This window comes from Podarcis bocagei (assembly GCF_964188305.1).
Source record: "Podarcis bocagei genome assembly, chromosome: 5".
In the NCBI taxonomy this organism is placed as follows: domain Eukaryota; kingdom Metazoa; phylum Chordata; class Lepidosauria; order Squamata; family Lacertidae; genus Podarcis; species Podarcis bocagei.
In genome coordinates, this window is record NC_138129.1 from 55,793,878 (window position 1) to 55,815,378 (window position 21,501).

At 41.2% G+C, this 21,501-nt stretch overlaps 1 protein-coding gene across 3 annotated transcripts; it reads right to left on the minus strand.

The window, feature by feature from the left end:
- Positions 1–5,082: 5,082 nt before the first annotated feature.
- On the minus strand, positions 5,083–19,699 carry LOC308586519 (cytochrome P450 4A2-like). 3 transcript variants are annotated; one of them, XM_081193204.1, is made up of 12 exons: positions 19,483–19,699; positions 18,731–18,875; positions 17,107–17,151; positions 15,061–15,188; positions 13,960–14,090; positions 13,714–13,868; positions 11,567–11,673; positions 10,796–10,986; positions 9,940–10,073; positions 8,719–8,783; positions 7,372–7,454; positions 5,083–6,932 (listed from the first exon to the last, which is right to left on the minus strand). In XM_081193204.1, exons 1-12 carry the CDS (start codon positions 19,666–19,668, stop codon positions 6,884–6,886), a joined length of 1,419 nt encoding a protein of 472 aa, XP_081049330.1. In that variant the 5' UTR covers positions 19,669–19,699; the 3' UTR covers positions 5,083–6,883. The 3 variants fall into 3 exon arrangements, with proteins under 3 accessions (XP_081049330.1, XP_081049328.1, XP_081049329.1); XM_081193202.1 differs by having other exon boundaries at positions 5,083–7,015; XM_081193203.1 differs by having other exon boundaries at positions 5,083–7,015; positions 18,731–18,942; positions 19,483–19,633.
- Between the last annotated feature and the right edge of the window lie 1,802 nt (positions 19,700–21,501).

A 21,501-nucleotide genomic window follows, 5' to 3' on the forward strand; every position in this document is an offset into this window, starting at 1 on the left:
TTGGGTAACAACTGTGGGCTAGAACGCTCCAGTGCTTCCCTCCAGTGTTTGAGAGGGAATTGTGCAAGGTTGCAAAATATCTTCTGTAGTTTGGAGGGACAAAGGTGATTCCACAACATTTCACCTAGTTAATCCAAAAAACATCCTGAGTTGGAATAGCATTGGTACTTCTCTGGAAGAATGGCAAATGCAATTAATAGACTACATGGAAATGGCGGAAATGACTGGCAGAATCCGAGACCAGGGAGAAGAGTTGGTGGAAGAAGACTGGAGAAAATTTAAAACTTATTTACAGAAACACTGCAAAATTTTTGAATGTTGAGGATGTTGAAATGAATTGAAGGGGTTCTAGCAACAAGGTAAAATGTAAGATGGGACTGATAATAGATAAACTAATTGGATATGAATTTGCTGAACAAATTTTTAAAAAGGGATACAAAAAAGGGAGGCGTGAGGAAGTCGGGAAAATAAGTTAACTAAAGATGAGAAATTAAAAAAGAGGGAGTTTTGTTTTTTCTTTGTGTTTTTCTCTTTTTTTCCTTCTTTTTTCTTCTTTTTTGTGCTTAATGTTTGTATTTTTGTATTTTGACTTTGTATTTTTCTGTTTTTGTATTTTTGTATTTTTTCTGAATTTTCTCAATGATAAACTTAATAAAATATTAATAAATTAAAAAAAAGCATTGGTACTTCAAATATTTACGTACCATGGCCTGTGTTGGTAAGGTGATACCTGACTGCTTTGAGCTGAAGATTGGGGGGCCAATGTCATGGCGTGTGCGTGAGGTTACATGTGGAATGGGTGACGTGCACCTCTGATGGCACACACATGACGCAGATCACATGCTTGTCCTATCTCGTGCTCAGGAGGAGCCTGCTACTTGGCTCGGTGGTTTGGACTCCTCTGCCACCTCAATATGAGGGGGCTAAGCCCCCTGCTCAGGAATATTGAAGGGGCTGGTGACACTTCCGCCCCCTATACTTGGTGCAACTGATACCAGCGCTGTGCATGTTCATTCCCACTTCAGTGGGAGAAATGGGCAGGTCAGTGTGCAAAGGTTTTAAATCCTGCAGTACAATCCTAGACATGTCCATTCAAAAATGTAGTCACATTGAGTTCAATGGGTCTCACTTACAGGTTGATGATCACTTTCTCTTTTTCCCAATGTCACTTCCATTTCACCACATTTCTGCACCAGTTTGTGATTGTTATTATTTTTTAAAAGTCCTCACAGAAATTCATCAGCATTTTAGTGCTCATATTTTTATATATGCAATTTTGTGTAATATACACATTTTTTGCAGGCAGTTTTACCATGTTGCTAATACACTTTTGTGCACCCATATGCATTTAAATTGAAGAACTGCATCGTAAAATTCGATCAAGTGCCTGTTTGCTGGTTTGCATTTTGTTTTGGGAAATGTGAATACCACCCTGGCTCTAAACTGCTATTTGTACTCATATATTATCAATATGGACAGTTATTTTGAAACTGCAGTCTTAATTTAAGATGTATTTATTGAACAGATTTTTAACTTTCCTTTCATGTAAATACTTCAAAAAACCATGAGCATATAACAACTCATTGTTAATAACATTTATATATTAAAGTAGCATTTAAAAGTGATGGCAGCAGCCAAACAAACTGTTCAAACTGGGTTCATATAGGGAAATAAGGAGTCTTTATGAATAAAGCAATATTCAGCAATACCTATATCTTTCTGAAAAAGAGCAGTATCCAAGTAGATCAAATGGCATCAACATATGACTAAATTACTTAGCGCGTGTTTTTCAGTACCAAAGATTCTGATGACCTCTGAGAAATCAATAACTTGAGTAAGTTTATGTTCAATGAATGGATCACAGTGTTAAGCTGTTACCTTCAGTCATAGTTGACCAGTTGTAATTATTTATGAAAGGCAGCACTTAGAGGGAGGTAACAAAGATCTTTTTTCTTTTTAAAAGAAACTTTATTTAAAAAATTTAAATAAAGACAAAATACAAACATCATCAAACATACTGATACCAAAGGGGGGAAAGGATATGGATAGGAGGGAGGGGAAGATAATACCCTACATTAATTCATGCAGTGCATCTTTTATCATCAGAATCCAAGGCACACTGGAAGGATGTAAAAAAAAGAGCATTAATTGAATGAGTGCACAGCTTTTCAAAGCAATATAACATAATGCCGATGAGTGTAAAAAATATGTCACTTAATGCCAGAAGTTTAGGATCACCAGTTAAGAGAGCAAGAATTGAAGCTTTACGGAAAAGGGAACATTTCAATATTGCCTTGATTCAGAAGGGCAAAACTATTCAAAGGGTAGGCAATCAAATATCACTGGCATTTGAGACATGAGTCCTTTGACTTTTTGCATACTTCATTGCCGAATCTGGGGAGATGCATTACATTATACTGCTTTGAAGAGGACACTACAAAAGTAAAAGAGTATAACAACTTTAACAAAACAAAAAGTCTGAAGTGCATAGCCCCACGACACCTCAGAGCTGGGAGGGCTGTGAAAACCTTCTCCCCTGGTGCACCAGAAACAAAATTGGGAGTGAAGGTGGGGGTTTGTTCACATACTCCACCCCCTCCGGGGTGCATTAAGGTAGCCTAATGTCTTGTTTAAAAATTATAATGACTACTGATGTATTTTATTTATTTATTTATTTATTTATTTGCTTGGTCTTGCCAGGTTTTATTACAGGCCTGAAGTGTGGAAGCTTTTATCTTGCCTTTGCCTCTTTGGGTTTGCCAAACAACAGGAAGTGGGGACATCACCATCTTTGAGTGTTGCTTCTGGAATCGGGATATTCAGATCTCTGAATATGCTCTCCACTTGTTGCTCATCAAAACTGCCTGGTATTTGCCATTTATTAGGACCAGCAACTTAAAAGGAAACCCCGCTGTCTTAGAGCAGCAATATATAAGGAACAATTTCCATTGAGAGAGGGTCTCTGGATCTTGAAACAATTCTAGGGTGACCAAGCCATATTTCAGAATCCTGGAATTGTGCATGGCTTTAAAGATTGCATCTTTCATTTGATATTTCTCAAAGTGGATTACTGTGTTTCTAGGTAATGCTGATGGAGAGCATAGCCCACCTGTTCTGTATGCTCTTTCTGTATCAGTCAGAGAAATAGATACATTTATATTTAAACTTTTTTTCCATTCCACTATAAAAGAAATCATGTCTGCTCCCTCCTCCTGTTCCGGAACTGCACAAAGAGGAAAAAAATCTCTTCCGTCCCAGTTTGAATGTTCCTTCCACTTTAGTTCAAGATCTTCATTTGCCTTTTGCAATAGTTGCAATTCTGATTGAGTAGATAAAGTCATGTTAAGGGCTTCATTTGCTTCTAAGAGCTGCAGTGCTGCAGCCCAGTCTGTTGCTGAAACCTTCCTTAATTTGTTTATAAAATCCTCCATTTTTCCTTACTCCTTTCTGATGCTGAAGGCCAGACATCATGTCATCTTTCCTAATCTCTTCAAACAGCACCAGGCAATCAGCTTCCAATGCTTCTTGTAAATCTTCCTTAACCAGCTTACTTTTATGACCCACCATCTCCCATGACATTACCTTTCTGAAGACAAATTTGAGGAGGAGAATGCTTTTATTTAGCAGTCATTCAACTATGTGTATTGGAGATGCTGGGTCAGGCTGCCATTACCCAGAAGATCTTCACTAGAAGATGCTCAACCCAATCCATGGGTTTGAACCTCTGGTGCCCAAGGGTTCTCAGAAGGGTCAGTTTATGCTCTGTTTCTAGATTTGCAATTTTCCCCCCTTCAAAAACCTTCAACTAGCATGGGAGGCTGATCGAGTCTTGGGGATCGATCCTTCAGTGGTCTAGAATCTAATCCTCTAAACCGTTTATTTCTGTTTCAGCCCTGCTTAGGGAAAATTCATTAAAACAATACATAAATGGTTTTTAACCTCGCATACCAAAAGGATGTCCCCCCTTTTGTTGGTGGGGTTGCAACATGTAAGGCTCTTACTACCTGTGGTGGAATTGTGTGTATGTAAACAAACTTTGGGATTCAGTGGTTTTTGAACTCAGCACCATTACCAGACAAAAAATCTACAGTATATGGGCCCCAGACTGTGTTTACTTTCCATGCTATCTGGAGATAAGTTGGATCCTCCTAACAGAGTTGTGCTCAGCCCCTGAAACTCTTCCCTAATTGGCTTGTGGGTGGGCCTTGCCCCGCTCCAAGCTGGTGGTGCCACAGTTATGCCACTGGCCTTTAGCCAATCGGCATTGTGGCAAAGGTTGGGGGTTGGGGGTATCTATTTGGCAGCTCTCTCTCTCTCTCTCTCTCTCTCTCTCTCTCTCTCTCTCTCTCTCTCTCACACACACACACACACACACACACACACACGCTTATCCACACCGTCTTAGTTTCAACCACATTCTCCCAGCAAGATCTAACTAGTCACATTGCTCTAGGGATTGCTCCTAGGCCACAGTGCTGCAAAAACCTCCCCGACTCCATCAACTAAAAATGTGAAGCTGGATAACCTTAGCCCTCTCAGGATTTGGTGAATGCACTCCATGCTTCAAGCAACTGAAAAGCAAATCACAATAGTGGCTTATGAGAGAGCCACTTCCGCGCTAAGCAGAAGGTGGGGTTGCGGGCTTCGCGGCCCCTCCATGTATGCGGCAGCCCCACGCGATGGCGGGGATTCCCAGCCATGTCACTCCCTAGCTGGCCAATCGGCTGGCTCAGGGGCGGAGCCTGCCCTATAAAGGCAGGACAAGGCCCGGGATCTCCCTCTTTGCCGCCCGCCAGCTGTTCCTGCTTTTTCCCACCCTCCTGCCCTATAAGGTTTTCTTTTTGACCTTGCTATGGACCTTGGTTGGTCACCGTTGAGGGGCCTGGTAGGAATTTTTCCACTTGGCAAACTGGCACCAGCCACTTGGTTTTCGCCTACCTCGTAGCAATTTGTCACAACTTCCTGGGTATTGGCGGTTAGGCATTGGTTTAGTTCTGAAGATGGAAGAGGGGAAGTAGCGCCATCACCTGCCCCACATATTGAAGGGTAGTCTGTTAAAGGATAAATGGTTAAAGCTATGGAACATAGGATTAAAACTTACCGCTTGTCTGACCTTGAAGGAAACTATATTAAAAATGATGCATAGGTGGTATATTTTGCCAGCCAGGCTAGCAAAGATGTATGGAATGAAAAATAAGAACTGTTGGAAATGTGAATCGAAGGAAGGAAACTTTTTCCACATGTGGTGGTTATGTGAAAAAGTTAAAACTTTCTGGGAAAATATATATAATGAGTTTAAAAAGATTTTTAGATACACTTTCCAAAAAAAACCACCAGAGGCATTCTTGCTAGGTATGGTTGGAGATGATATAAAAAAGAGTGACCAGAAACTGTTCCTTTATGCTACTACCGCGGCGAGAATATTACTTGCACAGAAATGGAAGAAACATGAAATACCCACAGTTGAAGAATGGCAGTGGAAACTCATGGAGTACGAAGAAATAGCAAAATTGACTGGAAAAATCAGAGAACAGGGCGACGAAGCATTCCAAAGAGACTGGATGAAATTTACAACATACATAGTAAAGAACTATACACAAATAAAGAAATCATTCGTTTTGGATTTAAGAATACTGAACAAACATATTACAACAATTGAAGGATGTACATTAATGAAATTTTGTTTTGTTTTGTTTTTGTTTTGTTTTTTTATAAATTTTTATTAAGCATTTCAGCACAACAATTTGTCAAAAACATATCAACCTTATTTCCCCCCATAAATTTCCCTCTCCCCTCCCTAAAAAGAACCCACCCTCCCTGACTTCCTTCAGTTCCTCTCTCTGGTTTTTGAGCACATGTTATTTTCTGCATATTCTAAAATTGTCATGATCCTTAATTTATCTATCTATATGTTACCAATAGTAAATTTGGATTTGTTTATTCAAAACCTGCCAATGAGTTCAGTTCATTTTGTTGTTTCTTTAAGTACCGGTACTTTGTAAAAGGTTCCCATTCTTCTTTAAAATCACAGTTGTCCTTGTCGTGTAATTTATGCATCAGTTTCACCAGTTCCACATAGTCCATCAGTTTTTCTTGCCACAGTTCTTTTGTCGTGATTTCTTCGTACTTCCAGCCTTGTGCAATTAAGACTCTTGCCACCGTTGTTGCATACATAAATATGTTCTTCAGTTTCCTTGGCAGGTCATTTCCTACAATCCCTAACAAAAATGCTTCAGGCTTTTTTACAAATGTTAATTGGAACATTTTCTTCAATTCATTATATATTATTTCCCCCAAAAAATTAATTTCACTACAATCCCACTACATATGATAAAAAGTTCCTTCTTTTTCCTTACATTTCCAACATACATTTGAGCCAGTTTTGTACATTCTTGCTATCTGAACTGGTGTTATATACCATCTATACATTATTTTCATATAATTTTATTTCAATAAAGAACAACCCGTAAATTTTAAGTCAGTTTTCCACAGTCTTTCCCAATCTTCAAACATTATGTTATGGCCTATATCTTGTGCCCATTTAATCATAACTGATTTCACCTCCTCGTCTTTTGTTTCATTAATGAAATTTTGAATAGTATTATTCCATAGTATTAAGTATACATAGAATGTAAACATGACAAATGTGTAAATATAAAGTAAATATAGAGAAACTAGAAGAAGGAGGGAGGGAAGTACAATTTTGTTTTGAGTTAAAGTATTAAGGTTAAAAGAAATAAGGTATGTATTATGTATTATGATGGCGAAATTTGGAAAATCTCTAAAACCAATAAAGATCATTTTTAAGGGGGGGAGAAGCACCTCCTGATAGAATTCTCTGATATATCAGTCAAGTTTCTTCAAGAAGAGGTGTATCCCATTCTCAGACTTCAGGACCATCTGAGGGATAGGAATGGGCAGCTTTGATGGGTCTGGCAGGATTTCAAAGCGAAGCAGCGTTAGAGCAAGAGCTACTTTAATCTCATTCATAGCAAATTGTTGCCCGATACAGTTCCTAATCAGAGTGGAAAAGGAAAGTGGCTATGAATATCATCAAGTGATCAAATTCAAATGCATCTCTGTCTATACTAAATGAGGTCAAAGTAGTAGTCCGTGATTTTTGCACACTGAGTATGGGTGACACCTACTTTCTGCGTAACTTGCGAATCCCACACTTAACCTGAGAAAAGAGCTGTATGAGTTGTAAAGCTTTCTGGAAGACAAAACGTTCTCTATATTTGTTGCACACATGTTCTTCCTATAATTCTTAAAGTCATGCTTGGTAGACCTTGCCTGGGGACAAAACACAAACTTTTCTTCTCCTTTTCAAAAAAAGTCAATGCTATTAAAAAGGGTGTGTTTCAGACTCACCTTGATCCAGCTGCAAAAGGGATGAATGAATGAGGATGTCTTTGAGATGGGTTGTCTGCAGAGAATCTTGTAGGATCAAATACCTAAAGTATACATGGTTTTGGGTACGTTATTAATGGTTGTTGCTTGCTAAATTGCAGCATTACTTTTGACACGAGAGGAGATGGATTTATAGGAGAGCTAAACAACGCATATTGTTCAGGGAACAATAAAAAAGAAACACCATTGTTCCAAGTGCGATGGGGAAGTGTATATATTTGCATCCTCTAGGTTTCCATTGCACCATTGTAGGCAGCTGTTGGAGCTTCCTAAAGTAAGAGCAAGATCAATTGATCTGAAAAGCTAGTAAACACGCAGAACTTCCCCATATTTATGATGATCTATATCCACAGCTAGATATATGTTACTGTGGTTAACAAAACAGGTTTACTTATGTGGCAAAATGCTTCAGCTTCCGCCTTTGTCAACTGCTAAGGTGGAAGCCAAAATGTTTTGCCACATAAATCTCTTTCATTAATCACAGCAGCATACCTATTGTTTTAGTGATTAACTGTACCGCTCCGGTGGGAAGGTAAACGGCATTTCTGTGTGTTGCTCTGGTTCGCCAGAAGCGGCTTAGTCATGCTGGCCACATGACCCGGAAGCTGTACGCCGGCTCCCTCGGCCAATAAAGCAAAATGAGCGGCGCAACCCGAGAGTCATCCACGACTGGACCTAATGGTCAGGCGTCCCTTTACCTTTACCTTTAAAAAGAATTGAGAGCAAGCTTGTGGGAAGTGCAGTTTGAAATGCACGTAGATACCAAATGCATGCCCACTATTTAATGGCAATATAGGCTTCCATATGGTTTACAGAGACTAAAAGCCAGTTATATAAACATTAAAATCAAACCATCCACAATTAAACTATACAATAAGATTTATGTGAATGGGCATTTGCGGCATCACACAGAGGCCCATGTGCATCCTAGAGCCTTGTAGAACTTCAGAACATAGTTGGATGCTTGAATTTAACTATATAGTTACATACCCTCCAACAGGTTGAGACCCCAAACCAGGATGTGCTCCCATGCATGTCACGTGACCCTCACAAGACCATGGAGCCCAAAAGATGTGCTTCGGGGGGGCTGTGCTCTCACAGCTCCCCAAAAATGCATTTTGGGACACCACACAAGATCACAGCCCCACAAAATGCTTATTTGGTGCAAGATCTCAGCGTGAAATGGCGTGAGATCATGCCCAAAATGGCCACTGTGCTCTTGCAGGGAAAAACAAGATGTCTCTTTTCCCCCGGACATTGGTAGGTTTTGTGGTTATTCTTTTCCCTTATATAAAAGGAATTATTTACCTCAGGGTCTTGCCATACACTTGGGTTTTTATGAACACAATGGATGGCAACTGAAACTCTAAATCCTGTAAAAGAAAGAACAGGGGAATACAGTGATTACATCATTTTAGAATTGTGAGCGAACTGGAACTCACCAAAAGATCACAGACCAACAACTAATGCAATGCACCCAAGGAGTTTTGGACCTTATATCATCGAGGGGCTTAATTAAAATAGCTCTTCAGATTCTTACCTATGTTTCTGTTGTTGATGATTATATGTGCATACAGTGGTTTCAGCAATGGATTTCCCATGCAAACTGCACGGATCAGCAGTTAATTAGCAAATCTGCAATCAAAGTGCAAACTAATAAATATGGGTAAACCTCATTTTATTGTGCTTCACATATATGGTTCCTCACAAGGAGGATGCTGGTGTAGCTGAAGGCACCCCTGCCCCTTTCCAGGGAAAGGAAGCCACCTGCCTCTGCCGCCTTTCTTCTGCCCTTGTATTGGTATGTGCACATATCCCCCTGCAAGGGACTGTCAGGATGCTGTCAGTGGCTCCCAGCTGGTTGCCCAGGAAAGTATAAAGACAAGAGGAAGTTTCTTACAGATCTTTTTTATTTCAATCTTTACAGAGGCTATAGAACCCAGCCTCTTGGATAATGGTGGTGTCCGGGTGACTCTTCACCCACCCACCCCCAGTCTCTCCCACTTCCTCATTTGTCATTCTCATCATCTCCTCCCTCAAACCCTTTTTGTAAATCTAGACTGTCGTCCTCTTCCTCCTCCCTGGAAGGTTCAGGATGGGGAAGCGGTCTCCACCATTCCTCCTCTGCCCAGTCCATGACAGGGCCTTAGACAAGTTGTCCATTGCTATGTTCCCAACCAAGTAGTGATTGAAGAAATGATCTATATTTATTTCCACTTCCTCTTTTGGTGCTTCTTGGGGATATCTGAAATCAGCTGGAATTGCTGAAGTTCAGTCAGTATTACTATGATAGTAGTAGCTAATCTGCGATCCTCCAGTTCTGGTTGGTTTGCAACCCCTATCATGGCTGGCCATAATGGATGCAGCTTATGGAAGTTGGCAGTCTAGCAACATCTGAAGGCTCACAGCCTAGTCACCCTGGATTTATACTGAAGTTCTGAGCTGCAATCTAATTTCAGGGTTAGAGGTTCTACAGTGAGTAAAAGGGAATGAAAAACAGAACTTCGCTCTTAAAGAAAATATGCAAACCTTCAGGTAAAGTGCGTCCATCGAAAAAAGTAATGGGTTTGCTCAGTTGTCGGGACACTACCGGAACTGGAGAATTTAGTCGGAGACTCTCCTTTATGCACATTGTGGTATAGGTCATCTTACCAAGATCATCCCTGAAAGTTGCAAATAAAGCCATTCATCTTTCTGCTGGCAAAACACTGGGTGTCGATAGCAGTGCAATATCTGGAAAGCATTCTGTTAACCTTATCAAATGTCCAGGCTTGGGTTTTCTTTTCCCTTCTACCACCAGGAGTGGCAGCTTGGCCCCGTGACCATAGGTGCCAAGGGCCATGGGTGCCATACAGCATGCATGGCCCTAGCACCGAAATTTGTGGGTGCCTGGCACCTTCATGGGGAATATTATGGTTGATCAGGCACCCAGGGCCCCAAGGAGTTGGCAGCTATGTCTGCCACCTTGTATAATAGGAATAAAAACCACTAACGCAAGTGGTCACTGGAGAGAGTTCATATCACATATCTTAGTTGGGTTCTTGGGGATTTGGGGGATGATGTCAGGTGAGTAACAGGTTGATCTGGCCTAGGCAGAATGGCTTCAAAAGCCAAATTGGAAAGCCCATAGGTGGGAAATTCCCCACCCATGAATTAAGAAGTGCCTCCCATCCAACTTTCCTTCTCTGAAACTGGCAGCCTCCCCCAGCTGCTTTTCAGTTGTTGTTGTTGTTGTTGTTGTTGTTGCTGCTGCTGCTGCTGCTGCTGTTGTTTTTAAAAAGAGTAGGAAGACTTTCCATAACATTCTTCTCAAGGTTTTCAAGTTTGGCCCTCAATTTAAGTCACTAAGGGGTGGGGGATCAAAGGCAAACAATATTGATCTCACCAATGGATGTCCTCTCGATCCCCAAGAATGTCTTTGATTTCTTCTCTGCATTTCTGCTGGTGCTCTGGGTGCTGAGCCATAGAATGTAGGATCCAGGAGATTCCACTGGCCGTAGTATCATGGCCTGCAAACATGAAAGTGTCCACTTCAGCACGCAGGTCTTCATCAGACAACCCAACTCCGTTTTCATCCTGACAAAGTAGGGGATAGGTAATCAGCAGCTAACTCGAGAATTCAAAGAAAAATATCGTGATTGTGTTTTATATCAATAGACATGAAGAGGAAATGTAAATGAAAACACCAGACCAAAAAGTGTCACAGTAATGGAATTTTTAGATTTGTTCTACAGATTGGCTTCTGCTTCAGTGGCCCACATAGTGGATTATTCCTCTGTGTCTTGAGCAGGAAGTGACCACAGCCATCGGATTTTGCCATGATTAACAATTTTGCAGTTCAACCTCACTGTCCATTTTCCCCCTAATCTGTAACTCTTATGGACTCAAAAGGCCCATAAAATGATACAAAAGGATGACAAAGGGGAAGCTGACACTTCTGTAGTCCCCTGAAAAGTAGGGGCAGAGTTGTCACCTTTTCTCATCATTAGTACTACAGTAATGGACCTGGTAAAGATGTCCTTTCTGTGCAATTTGTAAAGAGAAGATCAAGGTGAACTATATTTAATCAAATATCTGGCCAGCTGTTTGCTTTGTGAGCCAGTTGTAAAAGATGTGTAAGGTAGAGGATGCTAAACTGCCTCATATAAATTATTACCTTGGCACAAAGAAGAATGTCCAAAAAATCCAAGCGTCGCTTCTTCTGGATCTTTTCAAGTTCCCTTTCATTCTTAAGTGATTCCTTCCTCTCTGCAATTACTTTTTCTACATTACAAAATAAAATTACATCAGCAAGAACATATCACATTTCTTTCTCATTATTTCTTTAACCCCATATTACCCCTTGAGTTCAGGGCAGGTGGCAAATATTTTAAAATATCCAAAATGAAGGTTACTTTAAAATGCAAAATAAAAAAATTCCTTCCAGTAGCACCTTAAAGACCAACTAAGTTAGTTCTTGGTATGAGCTTTCGTGTGCATGCACACTTCTTCAGATACACTGAAACAGAAGTTGCCAGATCCTTCTATATAGTGAGAAGGTGGGGAGGGGTATTACTCAGAAGGGTGGTGGGAATGGCAGATTGGCAGATAGCTGAGATGAGCCTGTTGACGAATCTTAATGACTGTAATAGGTCTTACAGGAAAAGGCAAGGGGTGAGAAGGTGAGAAATGGCTTAGTCATGTATAATGAGATAAGAATCCAATGTCTCTGTTAAGACCAGGTCTCTCCATGGTTTTAAGTTTGGTAATGAGTTGCAATTCAGCAGCTTCTCTTTCCAGTCTATTTCTGAAATTCCTTTGTAGTAAAACAGCTACTTTGAGATCTTGTATAGAATGTCCTGGGAGATTGAAGTGTTCTCCTACTGGTTTCTCTGTTTTGTGATTCTTGATGTCAGATTTATGTCCGTTTATTCTTTGGCGTAAGGTTTGGCCTGTTTGTCCAATATAGAGAGCTGATGCAGCTACTATACAACTGGCAGTGCAATCAGGCAATGGAGGGGCATGAGAGAGTCATGTAGCCACCATGGTATCCACAGCCATCTTTCAAGCACAAGGCAGAAGCCTGATTTGGGTTACACCTGACTGCAGTTGACCTAGTGACTCGGCCTGAGGCTATCAAGTGGGACTGGCATGGGATCCTGTGGATTCTATGCCAGCTCAACCCCTCCACAGGCTACCAGTGGCAGAAGGACCTTCAGTGGACAGGACAAGGAGCCTCATACCAGTGGAGTGATGCTTACACCCCTCCAAGGGTGGAGGGAGGCCTCTGTCCCATCCAGATCTCCCAGAAGGACCTTCAGTGGACAGGACAAGGAGCCTCATACCAGTGGAGTGATGCTTACACCCCTCCAAGGGTGGAGGGAGGCCTCTGTCCCATCCAGCTCTCCCAGCATGAGGGTATGGATTGCACCCTAAAATGTTGCATTAGGTCCAATCGTAATTTAGCAGGTGCCATCTGATTGCAGATAATCACCCTGGACACTGAAGCCTCTGAAGAAGCACAGAGGGTGCTAGATATTCATGGTGTGTATCAAGGAGTAGCAAAGCTTGTCCCATGAGTACCAGAAGGAAAATCAGGCTGCAGTCTTATATTCATTTACCTGATAGCATCCCATTGAATGCCATGGGTTTTATTTCTGAGTAGACATGTACCGGATTGCAGTGTAAATTATGCAAAAGTAGTAAAATATGGCAATGTCCTTAAATTGCATAATTTATACTGGTTACAAAGGTTGAGTTGTCTTTCTGCATAATTTTGAAGGAGAACTTATAAAGCAACAATGAAGAGGTGCTCTTGAACACCAGCAGAGACCCTTTTCCTGCACTTAGTGACCCTATACGAAAGAGTATTTGAGGAAGAGATTCCAGAACTTTCAGCTTAGATGCTCTCAGGCAGGTTTGCTTGAATCCCAACACTACTGATTTTCAACAGTAAAATGTGCCACACGTGATGTGCCAATGGATACAGGACAGAACTATTAGCTCTTGCACAGTTGGGACCACCCTTGGCACCACTCACCATGGGTGCCAACTTGAATAAAATATTGGGGGGGGGACAGGTAAGCCCCGCTGCACATAATCAGTCACATGATGTGGCTCACGCACACCACTTGAATGGTGATGCCTATGTATTTGGTGGGGGAGCCCCCTCAGAGATTTCATTGGAAGCTCCTAGGAGTTGGCTCCTATGCCACTCATTATCAGTTAGATATCCTGTTGAACCAAAGGACTTGCTTATAGTAGTCCATTTCGGTAAAGCTCACATAGGAAGAAGAGAAGAATCTGCCAATGTTTGTAAGATACCTGTATGATGATGTGCCAAGATGCAGGCTTCCTTAAAGCGCCGTCCTGACGGGGTGCATGAATAGATGAGCTGGTTCCGCAGAAATGCTGAGGTGACTCTCTGAAACACTAGGAGAGTCATATCTTGCACAGCATTGACATAATAATCCTGCTCTCTGGAGAAAAAGAAAAAAGGAATATTTTGGACAAACAGATATGGGCCATGCCACCAAGAATCTTCAATAGTATTAATTTGACAGTACTAACTTGTCCGTCTGACAGCTACTCTTGTAACTGAATGCACATTTCATGATGCTGTCAAGAGTCATTAAACTGACATGGTCAAACATCTCCAAAGACTTTGTGGGGTCCTCTGCAATCAGCTTCTCCCATTTATCCTGATGTGAGAAACAGGTGAGGAAGCTTAAGTTGCTTGCTTTGGGCAGTATTCAAGTAAATAATCATGCTAGAACAACAATTACACTCTTCCCCCTGTACATTCCCTGAATCATCCCCAAGTCTGCTACAAATGGTTGGGGGAATTTAAGGCAGGGGTGGAGAGGATGAGAACGTTCCATTGCCCTAGGAGAAATCCTTGTGTAGGCAGAATATTTGCATTTGCACTCCATTGAGTACCACCCACCGCCTGAAAGCTCTGTATCTTTTCCTTAAAGGTGGCAGTGCTTTGAAACCATCATATCTGATATTTCCCAAATCCCTTCTTCAGTTTCATTGTGCCTGTGTAGCAATGTGAAGTGCCCTTGTGTAACATGCACCAAGCCATGCGCCTGTGCGCTAGTGTACAGCAATGCCACTGGATTTGTGCCACAGATGAGTGTGACTGGTGGTTGCTATGATAATATATATCATGTCAGGAGCACTGTAAGGTAATCTCATGGGATACAACTCCTAATGCTTTAAAAATGCAATATGCTGAGTTCTCATTATAGATGTGTGCAACAGATTTCTAGGTTCTTTTGTGCAACTATGTTTCAGGATGACCATGGGGCTACTTGTGCACAAATTGCTACTGCACTGTATATGAAATGTATGGGGGGGGGGGAAATCATGCAATACACATGGTACAGATGAGTCTTTGAAAATTCAAAGCAAAGACAGACTTCTCTGCTGGCAACCATGTGGAGGAATGCGGGTCATGTCTAAGGCGCCTGGGCACAGAACTGATGGAAGTGATAAGGCATAGTCTCCATTATTTCATTGACAGAGCTCAGTATTTTGAATAACATGCTACCATTTGGCTGAATACACACACAAACCGGACTGGGGTAATTCTTCCCAGTAATAACTGATACAGAATTGAGTGTTTATAATATCATTTCTTTTGCAATGTGAGAATAGGTTAATTACCAGCATAACTTGGACTGAATCTGCAATTTGTGCCACATAGGGTTTCAAAATGTCATAGTGGAAAGCTGGTGTTAGCAATCGCCTGTGCTGGTGCCACTTGGGTCCATTTAAGACAAGCAGTCCTCTCCCTATGGGTACAAATAGCAATAGACTAGTTAGAGTGTACATAGCAAAGGATTCATGTTATTACACCCACTCTTGCCATGATTTGTCCCCTTTGATTTTTCAAATCCTCTTGCAAAGATATTTGCACAGTGCAAAGCTCAGTATGTTTGTTGTTGTTGTTGTTTAGTCATTTAGTTGTGTCCAACTCTTCGTGACCCCATGGACCAGAGCACGCCAGGCACTCCTGTCTTCCACCGCCTCCCACAGTTTGGTCAAACTCATGACAGTAGCTTCGAGAACACTGTCCAACCATCTCATCCTCTGTCGTCCCCTTCTCCTTGTGCCCTCAATCTTTCCCAACATCAGGGTCTTTTCCAGGGAGTCTTCTCTTCTCATGAGGTGGCCAAAGTGTTGGAGCCTCAGCTTTAGGATTTGTCCTTCCAGTGAGCACTCAGAGCTGATTTCCTTAAGAATGGATAGGTTTGATCTTCTTGCAGTCAATGGGACTCTCCTCCAGTACCATAATTCAAAGTGTTCAGTGGGTCTTACTCATGGGAAATGTGCATGAGATCGCAGCCTAAGAAAGCAATTTGTGGGCTGTAGCATATTCACAGATTGATTCTAGTCAACTTTGTTAACATAAAGAAAATGTCATTTTCCTTTGCACCTTTATGCAGTGCATAGTACTAAGTAGCAAGAACCTCCCACTGATCTGTGGAATACTGTTTAATTACTATAGAATTCATCAGTGGGGAAAAGCCAATGACTCCAAGAACTGTGTAACAGCAATAACAAGAGATGTAGGAAATGCCAGAAGAAAGAAACTTAGGTTTGTCGTCAAAATACCAATAAGAGCTATGAAACAAAAAATTGCAGAGAGAAGAGATACTTTACATTTAAATATAAATAGAGAGATAGTATCCAAATATCATAAATCCATTATGTTCTATGCAAAATGCATCATGGGCTGTCCCTTGAGTCCACCAGATGACATCGCAAGGGATCGCTGCCTTAGGAGAGTGAGAAAAATTCTCAGGGATGACTCACACCCCAGCCATCACCTCTTCTTCTACCCTCTGGCAGGAGATATAGAAGTATAATCAGCCATACCAACAAGCTAAAAAATAGCTTCTATCCGTGGGCTGTTAGGCTGTTGAATGAAAACTAACATAGCGAAATTGACTTGCAAGGTGGTGTGTTGTTTGATAAGAGATTGAGTGTTTTGTGGGGAGGCTCATTTAATTTCATTGTACACAGGTTGTACAATGACAATAAAGGTATTATTATTATTATTATTATTATTATTATTCAGAAAAAGAGATGAATGGATTGGTATTAGCTAATGTTAGGCTGTGGTGCCATGTAATAATAATAATAATAATAATAATAATAATACAATTTATTTATATCCCGCCCTCCCCAGCCGAAGCCGGGCACAGGGCAGCTAACAACAATAAAATAATACAACATTCTAAAATCATTTCATTATAAAATTAATTCAGATCAAATTGATGGCAACCATTGGGCTATATGGGATAATCCTTAAATTCATCCCTTAGACAAGTAGCACATTACAAACCTAGGTGCAACTGCCCATAAAATCAGTACCATATGACTAAAATCTTTGTCATGTGGGACAGTATTGGGATGGGGACAAGGCACGGGGCAGTAAAGTTCATACTGCATACCCAGACCAGCAGGAACACCCATGGAACCCAAACAATGCCATCGCCATGCCCCATACCATGGTACCATACCCCTAAGTGGCGGTGACACGGCTGTCAAGAGGAGAATGCTTCACTTCCCCAGCCATTCTCCTGAAAGAAGAATTAAAACTCTCTGAAATTAAATCAAGTTAAGGCTTGGGTGACAGTTAAGATTGCAACACCCTTGTATTCTGTAAATGACAATGAGGCGTAGACAAGTAACTCGTACACATACCAATCCAAGGAAGCAAGAGCTCATAGATATCTTTAGCTTTAGGATCTAGAAAATTAGAAAAGTCAAACATACCAATCAGTGTCACAAATTTAAATTTACAGCAAGAGTTAACATTTTCAGCACTCATGTTGGAAATCTGTTAAATTGTGTGTTTTTTTAATGAAAAGATGAGAGACACAGTAAACTTGAGCCACAAAAATTTACACGTTTCGCATGGCAATCAGTATTATTTAGATGTATGTATGTGCTATGGCAGGATGCGGATGGCGCTGTGGGTTAAACCACAGAGCCTAGGGCTTGCCGATCAGAAGGTCGGCAGTTTGAATCCCCACGACGGAGTGAGCTCCCGTTGCTCGGTCCCAGCTCCTGCCAACCTAGCAGTTTGAAAGCATGTCAAAGTGCAAGTAGATAAATAGGTACCACTCTGGTGGGAAGGTAAATGGCGTTTCCGTGCGCTGCTCTGGTTCGCCAGAAGTGGCTTAGTCATGCTGGCCACATGACCAGCTATACACTGGCTCCCTTGGCCAATAAAGCGAGATGAGCACCGCAACCCCAGAGTCGGTCACGACTGGACCTAATAGTCAGGGGTCCCTTTACCTTTTTATGTGCTATGGCAATCCATGTCTAAGGCCTGTGGTATTCCTCCTCTGTGATACCACAAGAAACTATAGACCTTTCATTATTTGCCTTGTGAGACATTTCCTTATCATGGCAATTCCACATCCATTAATCTAACCACAGAAAGGTTTTAGAAATCTTTTATCTGTGATTAAGATTCATATCGGATTTTGTTTTTATCAGTAAGTCCCCTTGAACTTACTGATCAGGGGAAAAGGTGGGGTAAGGCAAAAGACGCACAAGCACCCCATTTACATGGAGGTTACATTCCAAGGCATTGTGCAATTAAGTGAAATTGTGTACCTTTGAAACAGCAAACACCCCGTTCCACACCACCCCTTTTGTGACCGTTTTGTGATATTCTCAGGTTACTTCTAGGTTCGGTGCAGTGTGCATGTGCACAGTTGCACACATATCAAATGTGCATAAATGGGGTGTTTACTGTATAAATTAATTATTAGTATTATAGACACATGTTCATAAAATGAAGCAGAGTCTGGAGCATGTTCTCTAGAACATTCTATATCTATAGGTGCATCATCATCAACAACATTATAATTTTATTATTTCTACCCCACCCAGCTGACTGGATTGCCCCAGCCACTCTGGACAGCTTCCAACAAAATACTAAAAACATAATAATAAAAAACAACAAACATTAAAACTTATTAATAAAATGGCCACGTGGACAGAGGATAGTCCTCTATTTGAAAGCAAGCTCTGTTTAAACAGCTCTCTGGTCCAAATGTGGTTTAAGGACAAAGAATCTTGAGAAGGGAGAGCAGGAAGTTAGCAATTAGTTGGCACCCGGATAGCAGACTGAGCAGACACATAATTCTCCTGGTCACAATTTTCCCCCACTATGGCAAAATGTATTTCTATTTAAATTATAGTAATTATTTCTAAAGTTGCACATGCAAGTTTTATCCATGTCCTCATTTTTGTTGATGCACAAATGGCCACCCTACATATAAAAAATGAATTATCCTCAATGAAACACACTTACCGTTTCTGCTAAATAAAGTTTTGGCGTAATCAGGGTGAGTGATAACTACAGCAGGAACAAAACCCCCAAACCATCTGGGGAAAGCGTAAGGGAATTTTTCAGCCCACTTCTCCATCATGTTCTGGTCCTCTGCATGACTAGTGATCTGCAGTGATAGGATTTCCATTTTTAGTTGCACTCCCATCTCTTTCAAGTGCGACACGTGACCTAAGCTGGAGAAATGATTTGAGAACTTTCATCTACCTAATTCTCTTCAATAGGAAATGAATGGGGTGCCAAGCACATCTCAAAGAGGTCTGCCAGTTTCCATGCACAGTCTCTCCGTATACAGGTGTGTTTTTTTTCATAAATGCTTGCTAGTGTTTGAAGAAGCCTCTCCGTTTGATAGATTCAGGGAAGCCACAACCACTCATAAACAACAATTCCAATAATGTAAGGGACCAATTTAAAATAGAAACATCACCACCTGGCCCTACCCCCACCCACCATGGCCCCCTCTACCTCTTCCCCCCTTTTCTTCCTAATGTAACACTAATGTCTCAACAGATGAAACTGACCTGCGGAAAATGTAACTTGAAAAAAGAGACATTGCACACACTTTGTAAACCAAAAAATACATTTAAAAGAGACCAATTTAAAAGTCTTTAAAACACAAGTCAAACTGTGTCCCCATTATACCCAAATTTCACCCAAATCTAGCATCTTTTCCAAGCTCAATTGTCCACGCACATATACTGTATCTTTTTGCTTACCTGGTGGATATTACCATAGAGCCAATGGCTGGGAGGACCTGGGAAACTCTCCAAAATTTTGAGCAATTTTTGTCTCTTGAAATATAACTGGGTGGATTTAATCACCACATAAACCAGACAGAAGCCAGCACATAGTTGCACGATCTGGAAAGTGAGACTTGCCATTTTCTCTGTTGTGAATACCATGGTGGTAGCGTCTCTAGAGCTGTGGCTTGAGATGTCTTGTGTCACCTTCTCCTTTTATTCTTCCAAGAATAATTACTGTAGCCAATAGTCAGGGAGATGACAAGCACACACTTGCTATTGCATAAGCCTCCTGTTGCAACCTTGTTTGCTGTTTCTCCCATAATAATCACCCCATTCATAATATTTGACTTGAAGAAGCCCTGAAGGAAAATTTTCATCTCATCTAGCCTTTGACCTGTTTCAATTAAGAGAGTTTATTAAATAGAGTAAAGGTGAAACTTCATTGTATGTTGGATATCAATTACAGAAATATGTATACATTCCATGGTTATGAATCACATTCTTGGATTCACAAGGAGGACCTTCACCCAGTTGGAATACTGAGCTTCCCTTGGCTTCTTACAGGTCACAGATTTTAATCTCAGTTGAAAGATGAGCACATAGATCCATTTCAATCTGGATTCAGATTTGATTTGGGAACTAACATAAACTTTGGTCACCTTGTTGGACAATCCACATCAAGAGATCTGAACACGGAGAGTACTTCCTTCTGGGTTTTGCTGGACCTTTCAGCTGTGTTATCTTTCTCATGATGGGAATGGGCAGAGGATAAACCATTTCACAGTATTTCTGGTCCTTCCTTGAGGGTTGGTGCCAGCTCAAGGATCATCCCCTACCTCCTGTTTGAAATCTGGATCACTGGTGGGCAACCTTGAGCCTATTAGGTAGTTTGGATTGAAAGGGTACTAGAATAATGAGTACAACAGCATACAATAAGCCAGTGACAGAGGAAGATTTTTACATTAGGTCTCCCAATCCTTTGATGTGTTTGCTTCATTTCTATGAATGTGCTTCACTGGAAATGTAATATAAGCCCATGTCCTGACTCTTGCAAGCTACTTTTCCAACATCCAACTTGTTAAAAGTAGCCAACATGCTTTGGTTCCTTCATGCCATAACTTCCAAGGCAGGTAACAACTCATCTCTGTGCTCTAGAAGATATCTTCCAAGCAAAAGATCTGCTTGCCAGTCACACCACGGGTTTCAATAAGCAAGGAGTCTATGTGCCACAAGAACTTACTATCAGAAGGCTATAAAGATAGGCCCACATTTCTTGCCTTACAACCCTGAACTGTGTGCTTTCAACCTGTACCCACAACTCATTGAAGTAATAACACTGAGAAAGTGGTGATTCATACAAGTGTGTCCAATAGTCAAAACAGTTGTTCTTTGTTTAGACACCCATGCGATGACTTGCATGGAATAAGTAGGTGGTTATTTAACCCTAGGGAAATACTTAAAGGGTGCAATCTGCAAATCAATTGAACTGAAATATTTAAGCATCTCCATCTGTGAAGAAGAAAAGGAAGAGTTTGGATTTGATATCCCACTTTATCACTACCCGAAGGAGTCTCAAAGAGGCTAACATTCTCCTTTCCCTTCCTCCCCCCACAACAAACACTCTGTGAGGTGAGTGGGGCTGAGAGACTTCAAAGAAGTGTGACTGGCCCAAGGTCACCCAGCAGCTGCATGTGGAGGAGTGGAGACGCGAACCCGGTTCACCAGATTACGAGTCTACCGCTCTTAACCACTACACCACACTGGCTGTCTCACACTGTAGCTTGAGATGTCTGACTGAGTAACTTCAATGGGACTTACTTCCAGGTAATTGTACATAGGATTTCAGTCTTGCAGCATAATCCCATATCTGTTCATTCAAAGGAAGCAACTCCCACTGTTTTCCATGAAATATATTCCTTAGTAAGGCTGAAATCCACTTATCTGGAAGTAAACCGCTTTGAATTCAACAAAGCTGAATAGACATGATATGGG